The sequence below is a fragment of the Anneissia japonica genome, unplaced genomic scaffold, assembly GCF_011630105.1.
Source record: "Anneissia japonica isolate Jap-2015-1 unplaced genomic scaffold, ASM1163010v1 scaffold287834_len5846547_cov211, whole genome shotgun sequence".
Taxonomy (NCBI): domain Eukaryota; kingdom Metazoa; phylum Echinodermata; class Crinoidea; order Comatulida; family Comatulidae; genus Anneissia; species Anneissia japonica.
In genome coordinates, this window is record NW_022704992.1 from 2,588,792 (window position 1) to 2,613,971 (window position 25,180).

Genomic DNA, 25,180 nt, shown 5'->3' on the forward strand with positions numbered 1-25,180 from the left:
ATGCGAATGGGGGGGCGAGGAATTTGTTTGGGGGGTGCTCCCGCACGCCCTCCCCTAGATACGCCACTGAACAAATGTACAGAAAAGTCTAAAGGAACATGATTCAAGATTCAAGATAATTGTTGTCTGAAAAACTCAGAAATTACATTTAGTATTAACTTACATGTTTGTGAGATGTGGGATATGTTCATAATCCTGTTTGATAAATACTACGAAAAGGTTTATTGCACTATGAAATAATAATAATAATAATAATAATAATAATAATAATAATAATAATAATAATAATAATAATAATAATACAGGAATTTGTATGCAGTACCATGCCTTTTACAAAGGGATACAATGTACAATCAAAATATATAAAAAAAAATAGATAACAATTGGTGATCAACAATGACACCAGGTGAAACAAATACCGACAACATGAAATGGCTCTTTAAATTTTTTTTTAAATTCTGGTGTACTACAAAACAAGATTTGAACCCTGGACCATGAGGTGGAAATCTTAAAACACCATGCTATAGCACCACTCTTTTGACTCTTCTTAATACATACTACTAGTACTACCTAATTCATTGCTGATATGGAAAGAAATTGATAAGAATGAGCTTGTCTCATCTTAACATACAATATTTCAAAATTTAAATTGAAACAAACTGTTATTTGTTCACTCCTAAACTCTGGTAATATCCAATTTGACAAGGAAATTTTGAGAAAGTAAGCCTAGTAAATTAAGGCTTACACAGGAATCATGGGATTGAGGTCGTCAGCATGATAATTCCATCTTTCATTACATCCTAATACTAATTCTAAATCCACTTAATGACCCCTATAAATACAACCATTGTTTGAATATTCATATACAATAACTACTTATATAATTAGAGAATGTATACAACAGGATACAGGATATGAATAATTAAATTGCTAGGCTAATTATATTTACATTTACCTTAGCAATCGCATTAGTAAATAAGCTCCCCTAACAACAATTATCTATTACTATTAGAGTGGCTATTTCCATACTATATTCATCTATGCTAATGGAACTCTTGGGATGTATGATTCACAGAAATATACATCGAATGTTTGAACAAATCTAAGTTCTCTTTTTTTAGTTGGTAAAAACTAGTTCATTTAAACATAATAGCTCTTTGCAAATAGCCTGGGTTATATAGACTACCACAGTTATGTCGTCACGACACCAGGTGGCGCTCTCTGTTGTCAACAGACGTTGGTTACCGTTCAGTACGCTTGAATGACTTTATAGGCTTTCTGGAATAGGCATTTTAGAATCTAATATTTTACCATCAAAATGTACTAAAAACAGAAAAGCTCGCATTATATTACAGTAATTATCGAACACACATTTAATCATTATTTAAAATTTACAAAGAAAAAGTAAGATACAACATCTTAATAATTACGTTAGAAATTGGGATCAATGGTTTGTCAGTGAGGAAAATGGCGTCCGGTTGAACTCATTTTGCAACGATAGCAACGGTGTAGTATCACATGGTATCGTGACATAACACTGTAGTACTCTATATAGAGTTAGGATATTCTGACCAGTGTGTGATTGGTATTGGAAGAAGAAAAAATGATGTCTTGCATAGGAAAAGAAATGCTCCACTTTTTAGCTATGACAAACAACAAACATTGAAAAGTGTAAACAGTGGTAAGATATAGCCATGGAAAATTACCTTCAGTCTTGTTGAAGTTTATTTAATCCAATGCAAACATAGCTTAAAATGATTAACTATTAAACAACACTTCACATGATCAAGTAAATGGTATTTCATGTCCCAATGTTCAACTCATTTAGCTAAGCCTTCTTATAAATTATAGACTGATTATTATTTGTATCAACTGCATTAAACCGATCAATAAACCAACCGACCAACCAACTAACCATCCATATCTATGCCTATAAAATAATTACATTAGACAGTAGCAATATACTGTACACTAGAAACAGGTCTACTATTATTTTATCACAATAATGGAAGCTAGAAAAGTTGAGTAGGTAACATATACTTACAGCAATATGTAGAAGGAATTCAAAACATCTGATCTTATATTCCAGAACCACTCCACAACACCTATACTGACTTATCAGGCACTCATTAACGCTTTAGTCCCTTAAAAGAATGACAAGCTACAAACCATGGGAGGCACACATAAGCTATTTTTAATACCATTCATAGCTAAAAATACTGTAAACTCACAGTTCCCAACAGCAATACCTCAATAGGTGATTGAAATCAGACCCATCTCAGCCACCAAGCAAGGTAACTCAGGATTCTTCTAAGCCTTTAGAGCGTAGAAATAATCCAGGCAACACACTTAGTCAATTTTAACAACCAAAGTATGGCTAATTATAAAATTATAGTGGAATCATCATCAAATCAATTAATACATAGAACTTATATATTGAGTTTGGTGCAGCGAATGTGTGCCTGGCTCTCAATCAAACCATCACTTTGAATTTAGCTTACAGTATGTCCTTAGGCAAATCAATTTACCAATGTTGTTCTCCACCCAGGAATATAAATGGGTACCTTGTAGGACGTTGCTGCTTTGAATGTACAGGTCTCTGCGCATTCTAGACGCATTATCTAGGTACATTCTTCAGGGAATGGGAAAGGTTGCCCTTTGTGCCAATCTAAAAAACCAGCGCTATAATGTTACAGCACTTTGAGACTGGACTTGTATAAGGTGCTATATGAATCAAAACATTGTTATAACAATAACATTACTGTACTAGACTACTTTGCAAACACAGGGATTGATACATATTCCCAATAGTAACAGTATATAAAGAGGTTGCTACACTGAACATACAAATAGGTTGCTAAACCCAAGAGTAAACAGATAATTGATACAATTACCAACAGGCACTATAGCTCACTCCATATATTACACATAGAGCAAAAGGTAGCTAGAATTTGTCAATAGGAGCCAGAGAAGTTATACTGCTCTCTTTAATTTTTAGACCAATAGATGACTACTGATTACCCAACTTTTTCTACAGATCATTGCATACAGACTAACAACTATGGATAATGTATAATGTGTACTTCTTCACTTTTGAATAATATGTCAATTTATTCTATTTGTTATCTTCTATCAAAGCAGATATATGTGAAGAAATAATGAAAAAAATATTTCCTAAAGTTGTTACACTATAGTTGGATCCAAGAAAACTGATTACATCAGATCAATTCTGGACACTGAATTCTGAGAGAAATAAATGGTTTAAGAGGTCACTGGCCTAATGACACATTATTAATTAGGAAAAAAAAATTCAACATACAGTATTCAAAGTTTAATTCCCAAAACAGTAAGTAATAAATTCTAGGTCAATTATAGTTGAATGCAATATTACAAATTGCATATTTAAAAACACATGTATTTATAATATTGTCATTAAGGTTTTGTATTCACTTCATTTCATTTATTTCTTTCTCTATCGACCCCTTTCGGGATATGAGAGCAACAGTACAAACCAAGTTATACTGAACAGAAGTGAGATGAAGCACAATTAAATTCAAACATTACCATTATTTCTTTAACAAAATGAGCAAGCATAACTAATTGTTTAACGTTAGAAGTTTGAAATAACTGCTAAAATAACATTTGGGCAAATATAAAAGTATTGTTTTATGTATTTTTTTCCTAGGAGCAATTAAAGCTGGATATTTTAAAACATAATGAAATTCGTCCCCAATGTCTTTTGTATCACAAAGACTACATAATTTGCTTGATACCTCCGGTAAGTATCGATTCTCAGAAATAGGCAACTTATGGTTCTTAAAATGAAATCTACACAGTATCGGGCATGTTTAGTTTGAATAAATATCTTTCAAAATCACAATTTTAATTAAACAATTTATAATTTATACACAGTATATTTGTATTTATCTCATATGACCTATTTTGCATTGCCATATCATCATCCAGTCTTAAGAAAAGACTGTTAATAATCCATGTTTTATTACAATTGTCTTGATCAAGCCAGAGATTGCTTATACCACACTCATCAAAAATGTATGTATACGGTGATACGCACATGATTTGAGAATATGCTAATTTTAATTAAGCCAAGAAAACTTTGTGTTGCTCAAGTCTGACCAACCAAATAATCTTAAAAATCTAACATCACCTTTTATTTTTTTTTTTTTTTACAAAATAGGTGCTCAGAAATGAAAAGAAACTTTTCAAGATTATTAATAAACACCTTACACTTTACACCATAACTATGAACTTTAGCCTTGTCACTATTTTCCCAAATGAAATAGGGTGACGGATGGTTGGCAAAGAACCCTAGAATAAGGCCCTAGGTCATAATGTAAATCTTAGAGAACAAGCTGCCACTATACTGAGACCTAAACATGGTTTTTATGTTAACCGTGTAGTATAAACCGTTTTTTATACTTTTTGAAGCTCAAATTTGTTCCACGGTCCAGAATTTTCAGTTGTGGACTGATGCGTATAATCTACACCCCAAACTTTTTATTATTTTTATTTTGGTAATTAGGTTTTTTTTCTGATTGCTATTCACAGTTAAAATGAAGCAATATACTGTATAACAACCCTGAACTCTTCATAATTTTAGGTATAAATAGATAAATCATGCACTATTTCATAACAGAGTATGAATAGCGAACCGTACTGCCGGTAATAATAATGATAATGAACAGAGCGGCCCATGTGCCTCTTAAAATAATAATGAAGTATGGATAAAAAACTATATACTGGTAATTATTCATAATCAAAAATATGAATAAAAACCATGTACTATTTATAATCCTAATTAAAGAATAGTTATCATATGCAACTGAGTATATATATATACTCTTCATCATGAGTGATGAAATAGATACCATGTGCTATCCATTAACTCAATATTAAGTATGAATAGAAACAATGTGCTATTCTTAATTATAATTGAGTATGAATAGTAACCATGAGATATTCATAATTATACAGAGTATGAATAGCAATTATGTGACATTTGACTGCCTTGTGGAGACCAACTGCCTAGAAATCAACCATAAATTATGCCACAGAAATATACAACTAATGATCACATAAAGAAAAGTGGGATCAACTGAAGCTGGTTTCAAATATACGTAGACCTTCATTAGAAATGCAACATTTTAATAATAGATTCTTTTAATGATAAAAAGTATATCATAATGAATAAGAGTATATTTGATATTAATAAAAATAAGGCTGACAAGCAAACAAAATTAAAAAACAAAGTAATATGTACGACCCAAATGAAAAAAAAACCAACACAAATAGTAATAATTTTCAATCAAAATAATGTTTTAATGGATATTTTTAATTATAGTACAAATGGGGGAGTGGAAAGGGTGTAACTTTCTGAAGTTTTTTAACGATGTTTATTCATTTTTGGACAATTACAGGCTGATGATAAGAGACAATAGGCAAAACTACCTCATCATCATTAATGTTTATTAACAATTACATAACGCCTACTCAAAAAAATTTAGGGCTTACCTTAGCTCTAGATTCAAATTCCTCATGCCTTTCTAGTAGTGACTTAGCCTTTTTGAGTGATTTCCCAATACCGGTATGCTTTCCAAGGAATACCTCACCATAGTTGTCCAACCAATTTAAAACCTAGCAAGACAACAACAACCATAAATATCTTTGAATAACAGCCAACATAAGAGGGCAGCAAACACTTTCTCCTTTGGCAGTAAAAATGGCAATTGTCTGGTTGATCATGGAGTAATGTAACATCATGGGTGGATGTAATCGTATTTGACAGCAAACACCATTGGATTACATTTCAGTATAAATCTAATCAGGATTTCTGTCTTAAAGCTGAAAATTAAATTGACTGTTAAAAGATGCAGCCACGCTGCTAATGTTTGTTTATGTGTTTGATTTAAAATACTGTCAGACAACACTGGATAACAATCAATCATCAAAGCAGTCTGTAATTTTAGAATTCCACCACAATTTCCAGCACAAAAGAGTAACTTAAACATAAAAATTCATTACTATCATAGAGCTAGAGTAGAGATATACCCCTGAGCTTAATATGCTAGCCCTCAATTCCATAGTCCTATGTCAAATCTTATAAGACAACAGAATTTTTCCTATGGATGAGAATAACTACAATCGTTAAGCTTCATAATGGGACTTGCATTACCACATTGTTCCATACTGTAATTGGTGAGTTCTATAATGTTGAGGGGTGATGAGAGTGAAAAGTATATATATGCAGTATAAATTAAGTAAATGATTTCCTACCTCTTCAGCGTCTTGTTTAAACAGTAGCAACTGCAACTGTTGCTGAAATACCGTCTTACGTTGCTGCCACATCTCGTCTAAATGTCGATGATTATCAAGAATCTCATGTACTACATCCAGCACATGAGTAGCAGACTTTGAATAATCTGCCTGAGCGGTAACGGAATCCTCGCTTTCCTCACTCACTGGTTGCTGTAATGCATCTAGTAAAGATTTACCATCTGCACACACCTGCAATAACAAAAGCAATGGCGCCCTCAAACATTGAGAAATAACATATTTGGGTTTATGTTCCTAATATTACTTGATCCCTTATAAAAATGTGTCTTTGACTAGTTTAATACATTATAATATTCAATGATTTATTGACCTGGTAGTTAACCTTATCCGGTTTTGTAGTAGTTATATTGATAGCACTAATGGCAGAGGGTATACTAAGGATATATTATGAGCGTTGAGCTGAAAACATGGAGGGAAAAAAATCAATATTTGGACCGCTTACTTTGCATTTAAGTTATTGGCTTTCAATATAATGAGAGAAAAAAATCTTCCCCAATTAAGAGACACATAAATACTAACTCTACATTCATAGACCCTTGGTTGGTAATCAATTTAAACATTTCTTTTTATTTGTGTACAAAGTTCTTTTTTGTGCACTCATGTGTTGTTAAGCAAACAGGACATACAACTAAATGCCCCATTCAAAGGCTGTACTTATTGATGATGGTGGTATAGAAGGAATTATTTAAAAATGTACAGTAGCATAAAAACATTGTATTATGAAAATAGCTTTTGGCATAGTATTCAGAAGCATTGAAGTGAGAACAAATGTTTTTTATAAGCAGATAAGAAAACAAACATACCTAAATTTAACCTAGGCATAAAATAAATAAAAATACAATGATTTACCTTGTATTAAATCTAAACAAAAATCCCATTTGTTACAACCACAGTTGCACATGTAATTTACAAAAAAAATAAATAAACACACACACAAATAAACAGAATGCTACATAATGATATAAGGAATATAACTGAATCTGTAAAATAATGAAGGATGTAAAAAGAGGAAACGTTAAAAAATATGAGGATAAACGGAAAAAATCAGATAAAATTAAACCATCAAACAGGAAATTACAAAGCTGAAACAAAAACAGAAAAAGTTAAGCTTATAAGTTTTCAGAAAATAAATAAAAAAACAAAATCATTTAATAAAATATAAACATATACATTATATTGATGAGTTTTCATCTGACTCCACCCACTGTGGTATGATTGCCTCAATATATAACTGTCTGCTCTGTAGGCAGTGAATGATAAAATATTATTGAAATGATTAATCTGCAAAACGATGGAATGAATAGATCTCAATTCAATTGACAAGATAGTCAAAAATATGATTTGGTTGGGTTTCACCAAAACTAAGCAATTTAGCTCAACCAACCAATTATTTGATCAGGTCAATCTGTATTTGTTCTGGTTTTTTGTTTTTTATAATTCCAAATACAGAAAGAATGTCATGTATCATGTTAGTTAAAATTTTTATTAGCATACATATATCACCCTTAAAATATCCGACATTGTGTCTGGGTTACTGGGTCATAGTACTGGAGCGGCTCCATGAGAATCAGCACAGCGATTAATTATGGTTTTATACACTTGAACATTAATGCATAGTTTATTTGCCCAAGTTTTATAATACCTAATATAATTGTTATACCACATTTGGGAAAAAATTAAATTGCCAATTGCTAGGTGAATTATTTTGTTGAAAGAAACTGTAAAATAAATTGAAATTTTTAGGGAATGAAAATTATGATGGAAGGGAAACAGAAACATTGTTAAAAAAAAAATAACAAAGAGTATAACTGCAATAACAGAGATTCAAATTCATCCCATTATTTTACAACATTTTATAAAATTTACATAAAAATTATTAGCATGCTACAGAATTGGCTAGGCTATCTTTTTTTTTTTCGCTGACCACATCACAATTTACATCAAAATAGAGCACAAAATAGAGACATATAAAGCATTATATTTTAAAGAGATTGCAATATTTGCAAACTCTTAGAAAAAGCTAGTATATACAATAATACTTATATTCACATATATTTTATTTATCTAAATAATTTACACTATCAGATTTAGATAACATCTTATTAATTTAGAATATAAAAAAAAAACACCAAAGATAATGTATAATTTTTTTTTTCAATTTTGGAAAAATGATAATTTGGAAAGGACCTCCTATAACAAATCCATATACCAAATACAAAGCTTCTTTAGACAAGAAAATTAATTTTTAATAATTCCATCTCAAAATGTTTTATCAATATATTAGGACATTTTTGTAATTCAAATCATTTTCAGTTTTATTTGCTCTTATATATAGCACGCATGAATTGCAAAATTCTAAAAATTGTATAGTATAGCATGCATGCTTTCTAATGCTCTAAAAATGGATGATTTTTTTTTTTTTTTTTTTATAGCGAAAAGTAATCTATATTTCAGAGCAAGTAAGGATAAAAAACAAAGGAAATGACCATGAACTTCTAAATGTATTTTCTACCTACTGAGTTAAAGATAATAATTAAATACATATTTTTAATATATAAACATGTAAATTATGTCTAAAATGTATCAAAATTGAAATGTATACACATTTTAAACACGGTTTTTAATTAAAGAAAAAAAACATAGTTGGGTGGGCATTTGGTCATAATTTCACATTTGGATATCATGCTTAAAAAACATTTAACATACCGGTGGAAAAAAAAACAAAGGAAATTAACCAAAGCTATACACATGCATATGCTGTAAATATCTACCCAGGCTCCAACTGCACATGCTCATCAGATCATCTCATGAATAATTAATTAGGAATGCATGAATATTCAACAAAAGTTGAAGAGAACAATAAAGACGTAGAGGGCGCTACCTGTAACTGCTGCAGCTTATTTAACATGTGTTGTCCATGGGTTCGAAGCTAGAGGTGCAACAGTGATGAAGTAGGAAGTGAAAGAGTGAAGGAACAGACACAAAATAATTATCAGACAAGTTTGTATTCAGTTGAAATGAACAAGATGGCAGAACTTATCAATGAATTGGGAGTAATAACAATAGAAAACACTTGCAATGATACAGTATGTTCATTCTATAATCTAAATTCAAATTCAACAGGATTCATCAGTTAAGAAAATCCACAATGATATACATCACAAATATACTGAATAATACTTATGTTAAGTTCAAAAGTTAGAGAAATTATCCTCTATGTTTTCTCGCAATTGTACACAAATATATTTTATTAGAGAATGAGTATGGACATCTTATAATAATAATCATGGCATCTACCAATACTATGATCTAACTTATAATTCATAATAATTTAATACAATGACTTCAACATGTATGATTACTGTTAGCTTGCATATTTTGGTGATTCAGGTGTATATAAATTGAATCTATAGTCTATTTATATAAAATTATATTTTGTACAAATATGAATATGCATAATTTTTAAAAGTAGGTGCTCAAAATAATGGACTCTGAAAAAAAAACTACGAATACCAAGATTTATTAAAATAATTTAAACAATTGATTTAGGAAAATAAATGCATTGTTTCATGGTAAATGAATTATGATATATAATTGATTTTAAACACTAAGTACTTACTTCAGCATAGCTATAGTTTATATCTTCTTGTAGACGTTGGTGCGAAAGTAGGGCAGACTCCAATTCCTCTATTTTAGTCGGCAAGGGTGAACTGTGACCTCGACAATGTGTAGCCCATCCCCACACGTGAGACAAATACTACAAGATAAAACCAATTCCAGCATTCCATAAATCATACATCACTGGTGATATAGCCACAAAAACAAACTAGACTGGTATCATCCATAAACTATTCTACAAGTACAAACAGAGGCCCACTACGTACCAAATAGATTGACCAATCAGAAACCAGGTTTTAAAAGGAGGTCGTAACAATTGCAGAAATCAAGTATTTCATATCCAAGCTACTTGTGTGCTTCACAATGGCGCTGGCGCTAGCGCTAGTATCAATCAGCACGCATTATAAGAGCGCTGTGGTTTTAGGTCCTTAACTCTCTGAACTACGCTCTCCAATATATTTTTGTGTCTTTTAAAAAGTCAGCACAGAGTCACCTAGTCTCCATCAGCTTATCAATCTTAACCATGCAGCTCACTATTGCAATGTGAATGGGACTTCAATTCATAACAGCAATGCCACTTTACAAAATGAAGCCACTGTTGATAAAACACCCATTATCTTGCCTGCTCATTCCAAAACAAATGTAGAATAATTTATTTTCTAGAGTTCTTTCGATTTTTTTTCTATCAACACATGATGAAATTTCTAAATGACAAATGCTTCTAACCTAGTTTTGGCAACGTTTCTATGAATGACTGATAAAAGCTAGTCAAAATTACAAGTGATTTTAAATAACTGCTTCTGTCTACAACGATGTAGATATTTCACTTAATCAAAACTACGATACAAAGACTCTTTAAGGCAATTACTTGCAATATTTGATTACATAAAGTATACTTATTTTAATTTGAGTTGTTTGATCTTTAATTAATTATACGCATTACAAATCTTAACTGATTGTTAAAGACCCCAATCTGTAATTCAGAATTACACAAATCTGTAGTGATGTCGGTAGTCTTATGAGTGATACACTTAACCTGTATAAACTATTGCCTATAGCTTTATAATGTGGACAGACCCCACCCCCTTCCCCCACAAAAAAAAAAAAAAATTATGGAAGAGTCGGTTCCTAGCCTCTTGCAAAAGCCGCCTAACACATAATCACTTCCATTCTTTTGCGGTTCTGTGTAAGAAGGGTTCCATTATTTTTTTTTAGATGTTCTCATGTGCTGTGCTTGTAGAGTATTTAAATTGTAAGTTCATATGAATGTGGCTAAGCATGTTACATACCACAGCCAATAAGTTCAGAGATATCATAGTTATATTTTAACAGGCACAAAAGGATTAATATGGGTTCAAAGTTAATGATGACATCATTCTCCGAGTGAGAGTAATACCCTCAGTTGCCAAAATATTTTTACCTAGCAAATGTATTAATTTATATACTATAACAAATATTAAACTATAAAACCAGAGCAAACCTCTTCCGCTTTGCTATGGAATGCAACAGACATCTCCAACAGCTTGCTTCTCTCATCTAGTGCCTTCGAAAATGCTCTCCATTCCTTCTGTAACTGGTCTGCTCTGGACTGGATCTCTTCCTGAGCATAGTGACCACTGCCAACTAGATGTCTTGATACTGTCAGAATGTTACTGATATCCTGGTGCATGGACTAGAAAAACAAAGGTAATACAAAATACTGAAATTGTTATAATTATGTCTTGTTTTAACTACTTTAACTAGAGATAGGCACAATTGGTAACCAGAGTCACATAAGCTATAATAAATTAAATCCTTGCTGAGCCACTAGGGCCCATACGGACTGAAGCTTCTCCACAGTTTCTGTAGCATGAAGTAGATGAGAGTGCGATGCTCCACCTGGTAGACTGACGAAATGTGGATAAACTGCCTTGCTCAAGGACACAAGCGAAATGTACAGCAAATGATTGAAACCCAGACCTCAACCATTTCCACTGTGCCAAACCGCTTCCACTAAGCTATAGCTGGTACAATATTGTAAACAGAAAAATCCATGGCATCTTCAAGTATTTCTGATGTGAAGCAAATCATTCATTTTGAATGATGTTGGTTGGAACACCATCGACTGCTTTATAGCGCCTGAATACCAGGTATAAAAGAGATGATTGTCACCTGTTGGCATGATTCTTTCACTGTATTTGTGAGAAGTTAATCAAATACAAAAAGGTATTTGAACTTAGGAACACTGTCAGACTGGTTTGATAATGCTCCAAAGGATACTGGCTCCAAATATTGAGGATTTCAAAATATGATAGATCTATATCAGAAGTCTGATTAGAAACTATGAAATTCTTTTACCCACGAAAATGTGAGTTAAACATGCTACGAATCTCTAGTCTCATCATGGAGGTAGAAAAATGAAGGATTCCATGAATTCCAGAGCTTAAAATGTAAAGACTTTTGAATAAAAGAGTGCATGAACACTATTTTAAACGATACAACTGCCTTTCGTTGTAATTGTTTCTCACAATATTATTTCCTATACCTTTACACTGATCTGACTATGTTATACTAACTGAAAGGTCAAATGTCCACTGCTGTTCGGTAGTGTCCAAGTGACCGTTACCATTTACTCATGTGCAAACATTTTCACAATTGACAAAATCCAATTGTTACCTTAACTTTATTTGCAAAATGTTCATGTTCCTGCTGTAGTTCAGCTGACATTGCCGCTGAGTTTCCGATGTCCGTGTGGTTCACAAGAAATAAATCCTGGTTATGCTGCAAATTTTCCAGAATCTAGTTGCAGAAAAAAAATCTTACATTTAAAATTGTTTCTTGATTAATTCATGGTACAGGTTTTTAGATTGTAGCAATGGTATAACTACAAAATGCAGACAAATTTCAGATTTGATGAAAACATATGAGCAATTTATGATATAGCAGCTACAAAGTAATTGAAAAGCATATACAAGTAGAATGTCTATAAATCATTAATGCTACATGAATAATAATAAAACAACTTAACCTATTTAGAGATGATTCTCATTAATATTACAGAAATGAGAATCATAGTGATTATGATGATGATGAGATAATGAGGATGGTGATCAGATGATGATGATGATGAATACTACTATTATGGCATGTGATAAAATGATGATGACTACTATGATGAAGGATATTATCTATTTATTTATGTGTTTTTTATACTTTGTTGCCCCTTCAGTAAAATATAATTGTTCTCTCAGAGCAACTCAAAATCCTGTATCCCAATTTGGAATAGTCTTCCAGCAGACCTAAGAACTGGTGGTTTTTCTTAAATTGTAATTCTTAAATTATCTTAAATTTTAAATCCCTTTAATGTTATTTATAAAATATATAATACAAAAATTCCAATTAAATAATAATTAATTATAATGGCAATGTAAATATAATAAAATAAATGTATTTTTGTGTTATTTCTATGTTATTTTGACGTAATCATTTATTCATTTTGTTTTATGTACGGAATAGCACATCCTAATTGGATGGCAGTGGCTTTGCCGCTTTTGTTATTCCTTGGCAGCACTGATTTGAGTATCCATGTAATTAATTGTCATATCATAATTTCTTGTGATTTGTGCTGTATTTTGTATTATTTCTTTTTTAATGCATTTTGTATTGTCTTGCCAAAATGTATAAAATAAAAAAATACAATAAAAAATAGAGATAAGTATGCACCATGATAAAGACAATGAACCTGAGGATATGGAAATAAATGATAAAGATAATAGAATGCTGATGCTCGTTGTACTGATGGTGATGATGAACCAGTTGACAATTAATAACAATAGCAATGTTTATCTGGAAAACAAGGAATGTGAAAGATGATGACCCTGATGCATGTGTCCTGACCTCGGTGGTGTCCTGTTCAAAGAGTCTCATCTGAAGAACTTGATCAAGCTTCAACTTCTTGAGATGCCAAACATGATACAGATGCTGCCGCCGGACGCCGATGCTGTCCATCAGATTCATGATCGACGGATTCATACTCTGAATATCTGGATTTGTCATACTCGGTGGTCCACCATAACTACCACAGCTACTCCCGTAACCACTGTCGGTTGTACTTTCCTCAGCTGAAAAACCGCATATTTTGCGTAGTAGACGATGTCCATCCTGATTAATTCGATCAATAGGGATATTGTAAATCTCCCTACGAAGGTTTGAATGGTCCTCAATCCTCCGCTGGGTAGCGTGAATGTCGTTGGTTGGATTTTTAGCGCTCATCTCGATACGTAGCTTCTCCATTTGATCCATAAGACAAATTGCACGGGAAAGAAAATCCTCAATAGTCTGTGAAAAAAACAAGATAATTCAATGTAGCTTTACATGGGAAAATACAATCTGAGAGTGCTACTTCCAGGCACCTAGAGGTGCATATTTTAAAAATGTTCTCCAACCAAGGTGGGAATGGGTGGATGTGGACACCCTATTTTGAATCTAGACATTTTGCACGGAAATCTCTGGCAATGCTACTGTATATAAACCACCCAACTTTATAACTGGGTACCTGGTAATTTTTTAATGTCATGCACTGAATAATATCTGCAACTAATATTCTCCATAGTTGCTTAACACAATGACCAAAATAATATCATAAAGTACACAGGTCTTAGTATTTATATGACCTACATTTTTTATTTATTTATTTTATATTCTATATATTTTTTTTTGTTGTTATTTAATGAGGGTGACACTTCCAGGTCAAAGACAATCCAATGAGTGGATCATTAGGCGGCCCTGAAATATTTGTTATTAATGTTTTTTACATCTTTCTTCTTGTGTTCTTCATAGAATATTGGGAGTTTTTTGGAAATGCAAAATTAAGTAGATGTGATGTGTAAGTGGATTTTTTTTTCAATTTGAGAAATAAATAGTTGAAACTTTGAAGCGTAGCTGGTGACGGACTTACAAGTCTTAATTCTATCCATTCTTCATGGTCATATGGTAGATGTCCCTCTAAATCACTGGTAAGTTGAGATACATCTATAGCTTTCAGTAAACCTTCTAGAGATATCATGTGTGTCTGTAACAAAACAATATCAATAGGTTAAAATGAAGATGATTTACAAGGTCTGGAGCCCACCCATTGGTCATCAAAAACAAAACAATATGAAGATATAGAAACTGGCAGAGAAATGTGAACAACTTGAATGAAAATAGTGAAGAAGAAAGTAACTGGACTGCCATCATAAAAAGTGTAGGAGAGGTGGAAACTCTGGGAAACTTACAACATTTTATGGGCAAAACAACACAGCAGAGGCATATCCATGAGTATCGACATGGAGGACTAATGGCGGGGGCTTGACAATTGAGGGGAAAAATTAGCTGGCAAAATAAAGTGAATTTTAACTATGTGAACATATTTTTTTTGCTCAGCACATTTCCAGTGGGAAGGGGGATCCTAAGGGTTGCAAGATTATTTTAGTAGGTGTGCACCCCCAAGAGCCCATAAATATGCCACTGCTACACAGGTAGCATAGGTAACAGGTAACAAATAGGTATGATTATGGATTTCCTAGCGATTAATGATTTTTGGATTATATTGGCCATGAAGGACATTAAGAGCGACGAAAACAAAACTTGTTTTCCATACAAACCTCAAACTTCAGTTTTGATGTTCCAAGACTAGCTTTGTGTTTTTGCCAGAGACTATCTGGTTTTATAAGGTATGCGATGTAGATCTGATCAGGTAAGCAATCCTGTAAATACAATTTTAAAAGTTATTCATAATATTATTCATAATTCTTCTGGAATTCATATTTAACTTCATATACTTTTTAATTACTTTGTTGTCAATATCCATTTATCAATCTATAGTACTTGTCTATTTTAATGTTTTTTGGTGAAAATTATACAATATTCATATTATCTGTTTGTCACAGTGAATTTTTTCACTCAAAATTTGGTGAAATATTTAGATATTCACTCGTAACTTTCACAAGGTGACACATTTTGTATGCTCAAATTGAGCAGTGCAAGTCTTAAATTTCCCATAGCCAATAGTAACCTTTGCATTATGTAAGATAGTAAGTATTTAAGTTGGTCTGTATCGCTTTCAACTTGCCCGCAGGGAGATCTGCTTGGCAAAACACTGCTCTTTTCTACCATTAAACGTAGATGTATCTGCCAATTGAAGTCAATTAACTTCAAAGGCTTTTCGTTTGCAGGTAATTTACAGCACGATAATGGCACTGGATTGAAACTTGTTAATTTCTTCTAACACATTTGAATGCTGTGGGTTTGGTGTGAAGTTAAGGTGTGTATTGCACATATTATGTTATCAATATTTGAATGGGATGGATTACTGAATATTTGTGAATTACTAAATAATTTATTATTTTGTTAATTTTTACTTCATATTCAATTACATGATGGATTTCCTCTTTGAGGATGAATAAATTTTTCGAATCTTGAATCTATATTTAAGTTATCAGCTTACAATTATGTTAATATAATAAAATTGATAAAAAATAATTATAAATAGTAGATTTGCAGACATATAATACTACCATTTATATTTTGTTCATTTAAATTGGCTGATAACCAACTTTTTTTTTTTTATAGCAAAACACTTTATCATTACTGATTTTTCTTTCTTTTTTATTAAATCAACGTGCATCACTTGTCTCAAAACTGGTACAGCTAATTACATTTACTTCATTATAAATATTTACATGCATTTCAACATTTTCATTGCCATTTGTCCAAACTTGATCCTTTCGGCTCTTAGAAATAATTCTACCTCTAACGTAACCGTTAACATTTTCATTAAAATATGGATAGCAAATAAATAACAGTCTGTAGCCTAGTATTTAATGCTATCTAATACCCTTGTAGTATAGCATACTAAATATACAAAGGGCACATTCCAAATATTTAGATAACAAGGACTATACATTTAAATTACTTACCAAGTTTGATCATATTGAGTGAATTTTAAAATGTTTCTTTTTATAGTTTAATTTAACAATAAATAAATTGCTAAGCTTTATTAGAACAATGACGCACATTGCAAGGAGGTACATAAAAGTTTAATATATTTGATGGGCGTTAAAAAAATTCAGTGTAAATACCACAACTAAATATAAGTGGCTTCATAAATTTGATTATGCATCAAATACTAGAAGAAAACCAAAGGATATCAATGAAGAATTTCACAAGCAAACCTCAGTTCAATTAATTTGGAACACAGCATAAAAAAACGCAGTAATTACAAATTCAATAAACACAAGCCTAGGCTCCCGTAGGTCTACAACGTGCAGGATACAAATGAATTACACTTTAATATGTATACAAACAGAGACTTAGTGCAGTCTAATCCTTTTTGTATCCCAATAAAAGGAGGTTCAAGAATACCGCTGGCAAATATGAAAATATTTATACCACAAATTTCAATCAGTTACATTTTTCTTAATGGTGGTTAGAGTAAATCCCACCAAAACATTTGACAATTAATGAATTAAACCACGACACGAAATGCTAGGCCTACTAGTGACTGACCCTGCATATCTGCGGCCAGATTAGGTATGCAAGATACTTTGATCTACGTACTGGGAGTAGGATACAATACGATTAGGCCTACTAGACTGAAGGTTAACTAAAGATTACATGAATTCCTATGCATATTTAGCTTAAAATGGGAAAAAATTTAAGAAAATGGGTCCAGATTTTTCATATTTTTTCGCATATTAGTAGGAACCTGTTTTTACTCCATAACATTTTTCTTTTTCCTATACTTTTAGACTGATTGCAGTGTATGTTACAGTACACCAACTACATGTCACATGACTACTACTATCCAGTAGTTCCCGGTCACTGATTATGTCCTCTGTGAGATATATATATATCGATCCCGTTGTGTACGACAAAATGTACAGAGATCCAATACCTACTTGTGCTAAGATGAATAGGACAACTATATAGCATTACCGGTTTAGCTGTCTTAGTTACAGTACTAAGATGGATCGGTCCATTGGCTTTAACAGTTTACCTGTCTTTAGTTACGGAACTGAAATCGATGCCTCTATTGGCTTTAACAATTTGCCTGTCTTCTTAGAATGCATCAGCCTATTGGGTATAACAGTTTGGCCTGTTTTTTTGAGAATGCAAGGATGTAATTAGCTTCCCCTGCCTTTAGCTACACTGAGATAAATACGGTAGCACTGTCTCGGCTTAACCATTCTCCCTATCTGAGACACTGTTGCTGAGATGAATATATGTCTATTGGATTAACAGTTTGAATCTGCCTTCTAAAATGCACAGATCAATTGTCCTTAGCTACCATACTGAGATGAACAGCTCTTTTAGCATTAACAATATGTGTATTCAGAGATAGCTAGATGTGACTTTAATTTGCATTTTCATCTGCTACAAAAATTTGTAATTTAACCGACGACCAAAATACCGCCAACATACTTTTGTTCAACTCTTGTATTATTTCATCAATTGAGATTCTTCTTTGCAAAAATATTTACATTTACATGGGTTCCAAAGTCACTGTACTTTATTGAAGGCATACATAATAAGAAAACAACATCCAGACAAGCCTTGTCTTCTGGGAATTAAAGTTTGAATATGAACACAACTCTGTGTGAACTTAGAAGCATATACATGAAATCCAACCCATGGATTACAACCTTACAAACACTTATACCTTGAATGGTATGATGCTGAGGTCGTCCTGCCTTAGGTCTTACAATATTTACAAAGATGATGATGATGATATTCTGCTTAAGGAGCTTGGAATCTCTTCCTGCTTATGCTATAGTACTCATCCTTCAACAAAGTTTTTCCTTCTAATGGGCTTCAGTTTTCTACTGGAATACCCTTTCTATTGACATCAGACAGACAGCTTCTTTAAATACTTTCAAAGCCCTCTTTAAAGTCCACCTTTTTAAACAATATTTTTTTTCAATTCCTGGCTTTTATTTTTAATGTTAAGCAATTTGAGGCTCTATATCAAAGTAAATTATTATTATTATTATTATTATTACTATTATTATTATTATGTTTCAAAACCTAAATTAAGGGGAACTTCGACAATGGAGAAATTAGAGAACAATTTAAAAAACAACGTTAAGGGAAAATAACAAAAAATATTCCCCTTAAGTCCGACTTAGCACATATATTATTATTATTATTAAGAAATTATTATACACAGAAATGCGTTTAGTATGGAGTCACTATTTTTCTAAAGGGCTCTTTAGATATGTCAAAGGGCTTTTAGTTCCACAGGTACTTCATAAACTAATTGTCATAATGAGGCTTATGTAAATGATCTTTCCCAGGGGAGGGAGAAATTTAAGAAGAGACAAAGATCTACCTCAAGTGGAAGATGAAACCGAGGACAAAAAGAAAGTATTGTTTAAAATACTTGCATAAGTATTACATCATCATACTAGTCAATTGTAACAGGATACATTAACAAATAAACAAAAATATGATAATGTAATGAAGTGTAAACACAATGCTATAATACTATACACAAAGTATGAATATGATGAGTAAAACTTGAATACAATGTAATATGGTACTCAAGGTCAGTTGCAATTATACTGTGTTAATTATATGTATGAAAAAAAACATGATTTTAGGCATTGTTTTGAGTTCATGAGACAGAGGAAAGGGATCTTAAAAACCTTACTTGTATTAAAGTTTAGTAGGAACTACTATTATGCAGTAAACCCCCAGCTCACTTCAAATCAAAATTGCAGAAGAAGCAGGTGATGTAAGAAAAGGAATGGCGGAACACCATAGATCAGATTGGGAAGGCAGAGGCCAACCGCATCTGCACTGATACGTTGGGTCAAGTCATGTCCCTTCACATTTTTGACTGAATTGGAGTGAAGGGGTAGAACCATATTACCCTATAGATAAGCTTTGGTGGGTATTCTACATTGCCTTAGGCATACATATTATTAACTGTATCATCAAACTTTCAATAGCTTTTCTTAAGATAGCATTTGTTGTTATTGTTATTAAATTATGTTTTCTTATTTTACAAATTTAATTAGTTTTTTCAGTTTTTAAATACTAAATATTAAACAACGAATTACCTGACACAAACAAATCTAATGACTTACTTTAAATTCAAAGTGTTCTGGATCAAGTCATATTTGGAGCGAATTATTTCCCAATAGTATATATGCAATCACCTTCCGGAAAATTATTTTCAAGAAAATCAATTAATACTGAAGGTGATGTCTTCATTGAGTGACAGAATAAATGTTAATTGGTTATTCATGTACCAGGAATAACCACAATCGAAAACATCGAGAATAAGTGAGGAATTAAGAGAAAAATTAGTAAATAATAAATAAATGAAAAATTACCGATTGAAGAATAACTACTGTAAGTGACAAAGAGTGAGGAATGATGAGTGAAGAATGAGTGGGAAAAATATGAATAATAAAAAATTTTGAGTGAAAAATAAAAAAATAAACAATGAATGAGAAATGACTACATAAAAAAATGACAAAATAATGATGAGTGGCAAATAAACACGGTGAAGATGAATGACTGAGTTATAAATAAATAAATAAATAATGAGTGAGTGACAGATGTACAGTATAAATCATGAATGAGTGATTGACACATGAGTCAGCACCAAAATAAATCATGAATGCAAGACACTGGTAACATTGGAGAGCCATTAATTTCATCTTCTTGTAGAAGTTCTCATCTAATGAACTAATTGTTGATTACACTGTTTAAAATCGATGACTCATTGCTTATTCCACTCTCAGCACATCAATTCTGAGGATTAATATGCAGTACTGCAATACAGTACGTCATGATGGAAATGTCACCCAAATGCATTATCTCAATTTACAGTGAAAATACCAGTAACGTATGTATAACTCAACCAGTCTATTATATAAAAAAGGTATTACTGTTAATACAACTCTTATGCATTTAAGGATCTATGTAGAAAATTTGTAACGATCGTTGAGGGTGCTATTACCAAAACTGGATGAGTCACTCCCTTGAAACATAAGTATGTTTTCAAATAAACGACAAAAAAAAATTAAATGATGAAGTCTAGACTCGAAATAGTATTCAATGCTACAGCTGGTCATGATACTAAGGCTGTGATATTGGATATTATTAAGAATAACAACATAATTTATTGTAGTATGGTTTGGCATAAGACTATGGTTGACATATTGTAAATTTATGGTCTGTTGTGGCTTTTGTAGTAACTATTACTTTTGTAGTAACTGTTACATTTGTAATCTTAATTCATTGTATATGCTCTGGGGTCGATCTTCTGGCAAGAACACTTAATAAATGTCACCTATCATTAATAACAATTTTTTTTATTACTTTTTTTGAAATCTACACTATCTTCCTTTATTTAGAATATAAGTAGAGATACGTTATTTAGATTTTTTGTCAAATCAGCATTCTTGGTATTATATTTGCAGTAACATTATGACATTGATTATAGGAATTTGAGGAGGGAATGGCACAGAACTTCCCTCACTGGTATGTATATGAGGACCAACACACCTTTTCAACCCAGATTTAAGTGATTATATGTCTTGAAATGACTCATACGTTTGATAGTTGATAAATACATGCTCATTTTTTACCTGTAAAATTTTAAGAAGTGGTTTCACCAAGTTCCATGTTGTGCCTCTCATATCAATCACTATACTAAATCCATATTCTTTTACTTCTTGCCTGAAAAGGAAATAAATACAAAAAAGAAAAATTACTTTTTAATTTATTTTTCTTTTACCTTTTTTGGATTTTTTTTTTTTAATGTACAGAAATGATCTAGTACAGGATTGATGGCTTGGCATCTCAAGTATAACAAGTAATTTCTTTGAATGACTGTATGGTCAATTATAGAATTCCATGTTCACTTGTATTTAAATCTCAATGCTCTTTGGTGCCATTAATCCATTAGCAAAATTCTCATTCCCGGGTCTTCTTTTTTTTTTTTTTGCTGAACACATTTTGTCTACAGAAGGCTAATGAACGCAATGTTTTACGAACGCTGAGATGCAATGCTGAAAGGATTGTTAAGAATACACAAGAAAAGGGACAAGTGAATTGAGGAAATACAGGCTTTATTTGAGGGAAGAAAAACGGTTGCCAAGGTCCACTACCTGACCAAAAATCATTCTTAGATAATGATACTTAGCAAGGATGGAGGAAAACAGTTTTACAGAATAACAATTATGGATGTTCAACAGATCAATAACTGGAAGAGTTTGTCATTTTTGAAGTCGGAAACGAAGATTGCACTGATGACACAACATTGTGGAGAATTCAAAGGTAAACACTTCCAAATAAAATCTAACATACTTAATATTTACAATCATCAAAGTAATTGCAGAAATTGAACATGATTCTGGCATGACACCTAATTCGAATATCTCTAGGCCAAATGATTCATTTACATGCAATTCATTAGAAAATAATATAATCTAGTTAGCTCAAAAACTCAGATACATTACCGCATACTACTGACCAAATGTGTGTTGACGCAGGACAGTGGAGGCTAATGTGATGTAGGATAATGGTTACATACATACTGTAGGTGTATGTGAAGTGATTGTAATTAACTAGTTAATTAACATCAGAATATATTAAGGACTAGACAACACTGTTAGCATGTATCAATAAACTTTTCCGCTAAGCTCCGCCCATTGGATATGGTTGCTAAGATCCCACAAGATGGCAGTGTTAAAACAAACGCGAACACATGCGTTTGTGAGACAACACGTGTGTTTGTAAGACCCACACGCATTCTTAGCGCTGTTCTGATTGGTCAGTTGTTAAGTTTTATTGACACTCCAGAAAGGTCTATTGTTCAAAGGTCTGGTTAAATTTCAAGTCTGGGTATATTTTTATTCTTTGTTATGCTCTTGTTGGTAGTGTTGCAGATGCAAACGATCACAATTTTATACGACCTTTGCCTCTTCTCAGCTTTATCTTTAATCCTTCATTTGTGGCATGATTTTTTTCTTGTATTTTGTAATTTTTATATGCCGATATAACTGAAAAATATAATTTAAGATGAATATGCCTTGAGTATATTCTGGAAAGCATTATATAGAAATTTATGACCATTAGCGTATAAATCAGCCAGATTCGCTAATTTGAATGTTTATTTGTTATTATCAAATAACACAAAACAGGTATTATATGGGATGGAGGTATTGTATGTGTCAATCTCATACTGTAGATGTTTAGGGAATAAATTTACCATAATTTCTTAGGTATAAGCCCATTGCACACTTTGTCAAATTTCATGCACAGAGCAAAAGCCTCAGAATATGCAGTGTTCTCCCAAAGTCGTTTTAGTGATCAATTTTTACTGGTAAAAATAACCGGCCAACCAGTAAACATTTTGAGTTTGTAAAATAAAAACACTACTGATTAGGCCTAGGTAATCCAGGCTGGCCCTCTTTCAATAAATGAACTTCATTCCAATCTTACCTGGGCTATGAATATATAAACCCCACTCAAAAGGGGTAACGCCTCACACTGCGTGCATTGCTCAACTTTTACGGAAAAATGTTTCAATTGGGAGAACACTGATATGATTTGAATGCATGGGTCAGCTGATTTTTACAAATCAAAGATTAGTTTTGAACTGGGAATACAGCATTGAAAAATTGCTTTTCCAACAAATTATGGTAGTGGAAATGACGATGATCACCTTTTTGTGAAAAGGGAATTTCCCAGGTATAAGCCCACACCCAAAATCAACCCAATATCATGTTTGAGGAGGGTATAGGCCTATTTTGACAAAAGAACTAATGTTGAAAGTCTTGAGAAGAACAAAAATCCTGATTTGAAACCAGGTCACCAACATCGGAAGATGAGCACCTTGATTACTATACTAAACTACATCTCTATTGTACTTGTACTTCATGATTGCTGTCCCTTTTTAGAGACAGCTGGCTGCCATTGAATGCTTCATTTCAGTTGACATAGATTATAATGCCCTTCTGTAACATGCTTTTTGGAGATAGATTGGGTTCATGGGTTTTACAAGTCAACATACAGTACTTGATGAATCATTAATTATATACAAATTAATTTGTGATGAAATCAAGTAAACAATATATGGGACAAGCGGTTTGGTTCTGTATTTACTATTCAGGTCCTGAACCTTGAGGTCAGAAGTCCAAACCACACATTGACCGTTCTTTGTCAGCCATAGATATTCCATAATAAGAAATGAATGGACTAAAATTTATCCCCTAAACGTCCGGGGATACATGCCCTGATCACACAAGAGAGAAGAGATACCACCCCTTGGACCATAGTTTGCAGTACCCCAAAACAATCATTCTAAATTCAACACTCATAGAACTGCCCCTAATATAAGAAACTGTCTGTCATATTAGGCATATTGTAACCAGGGGAATATCTAGGGGGTGCGCACGCCCCTCCAAAAATTACTCGCGACCCCCAATCGCCCCCCCCCAAAAAAATCACGGTCGAGTAGTTAAAAGCCACCTAAAATCACCTTATTTTGCAAATAAGCGCCCCTCAACTGATCGAGCCACCCACTTCACCTTCATGTTCCCCCCCCCCCACATCAGCACCCCCATTTCAAGACTCCTAGAAACGCCACTGATTGTAACTACTGCATTTCCACCAGATAATTTTTCTAGTTGGTTGTTTCCTAAAACCTTAAATTTCAAATTTTAAATTACAGATCTTGCCTTGAGAGGATTCATGTCTCTTCTCTCTATTTTCCTTCTGTTCATTCTCCTTCTAGTAAGTGAATATGATATTGCTACATTTGAATAGGAGGAATTACAGCTGTATTCAGAGAATGACTACAGAACTATGTCTGTAGCTTATGTCCCTCTAGTGTTTCAGGCCAGTCATAAATCTTACCATACACTACATTTTCTCGTAATGAGTATACACATTTCAGTATGCTTGGCGTTCAGTAGCTAGCTCCGGGAGGCAAAGTGCAAACGACCGTAAATAGGATATGGAATTTATTTTTTCAATATTTACAATATATAAAAAATATGTTAAATACCTGATTCTTCTATATAAAATTTAATAAAACCCAAGTTTTAACTTGGTAATACCTCATCAGGAACAACATACTAAATAGCTTCGGAATAAGCCAAGTAAAATTACCTAGATTTCATGGGCACTCTAATAACCATGACAGTAAATGACATCAACAATATAGTAT

The 25,180-nt window shown here is 32.4% G+C and overlaps 1 protein-coding gene across 1 annotated transcript in view; it reads right to left on the reverse strand.

Annotated features, from left to right (window-relative positions):
* The window catches only part of LOC117104992 (kalirin-like), a 182,487-nt gene that overhangs the window by 134,388 nt on the left and 22,919 nt on the right, over nt 1-25,180 (reverse strand). The window contains exons 4-13 of the mRNA XM_033245970.1: nt 21,594-21,684; nt 15,597-15,698; nt 14,909-15,022; nt 13,849-14,289; nt 12,628-12,750; nt 11,453-11,644; nt 9,974-10,111; nt 9,236-9,283; nt 6,295-6,525; nt 5,533-5,655 (exon numbers count right to left, since the gene is read on the reverse strand). Of these exons, the coding sequence (XP_033101861.1) occupies nt 5,533-5,655; nt 6,295-6,525; nt 9,236-9,283; nt 9,974-10,111; nt 11,453-11,644; nt 12,628-12,750; nt 13,849-14,289; nt 14,909-15,022; nt 15,597-15,698; nt 21,594-21,684 (1,603 nt within the window). The remainder of the gene's footprint in view (nt 1-5,532; nt 5,656-6,294; nt 6,526-9,235; nt 9,284-9,973; nt 10,112-11,452; nt 11,645-12,627; nt 12,751-13,848; nt 14,290-14,908; nt 15,023-15,596; nt 15,699-21,593; nt 21,685-25,180) is intronic.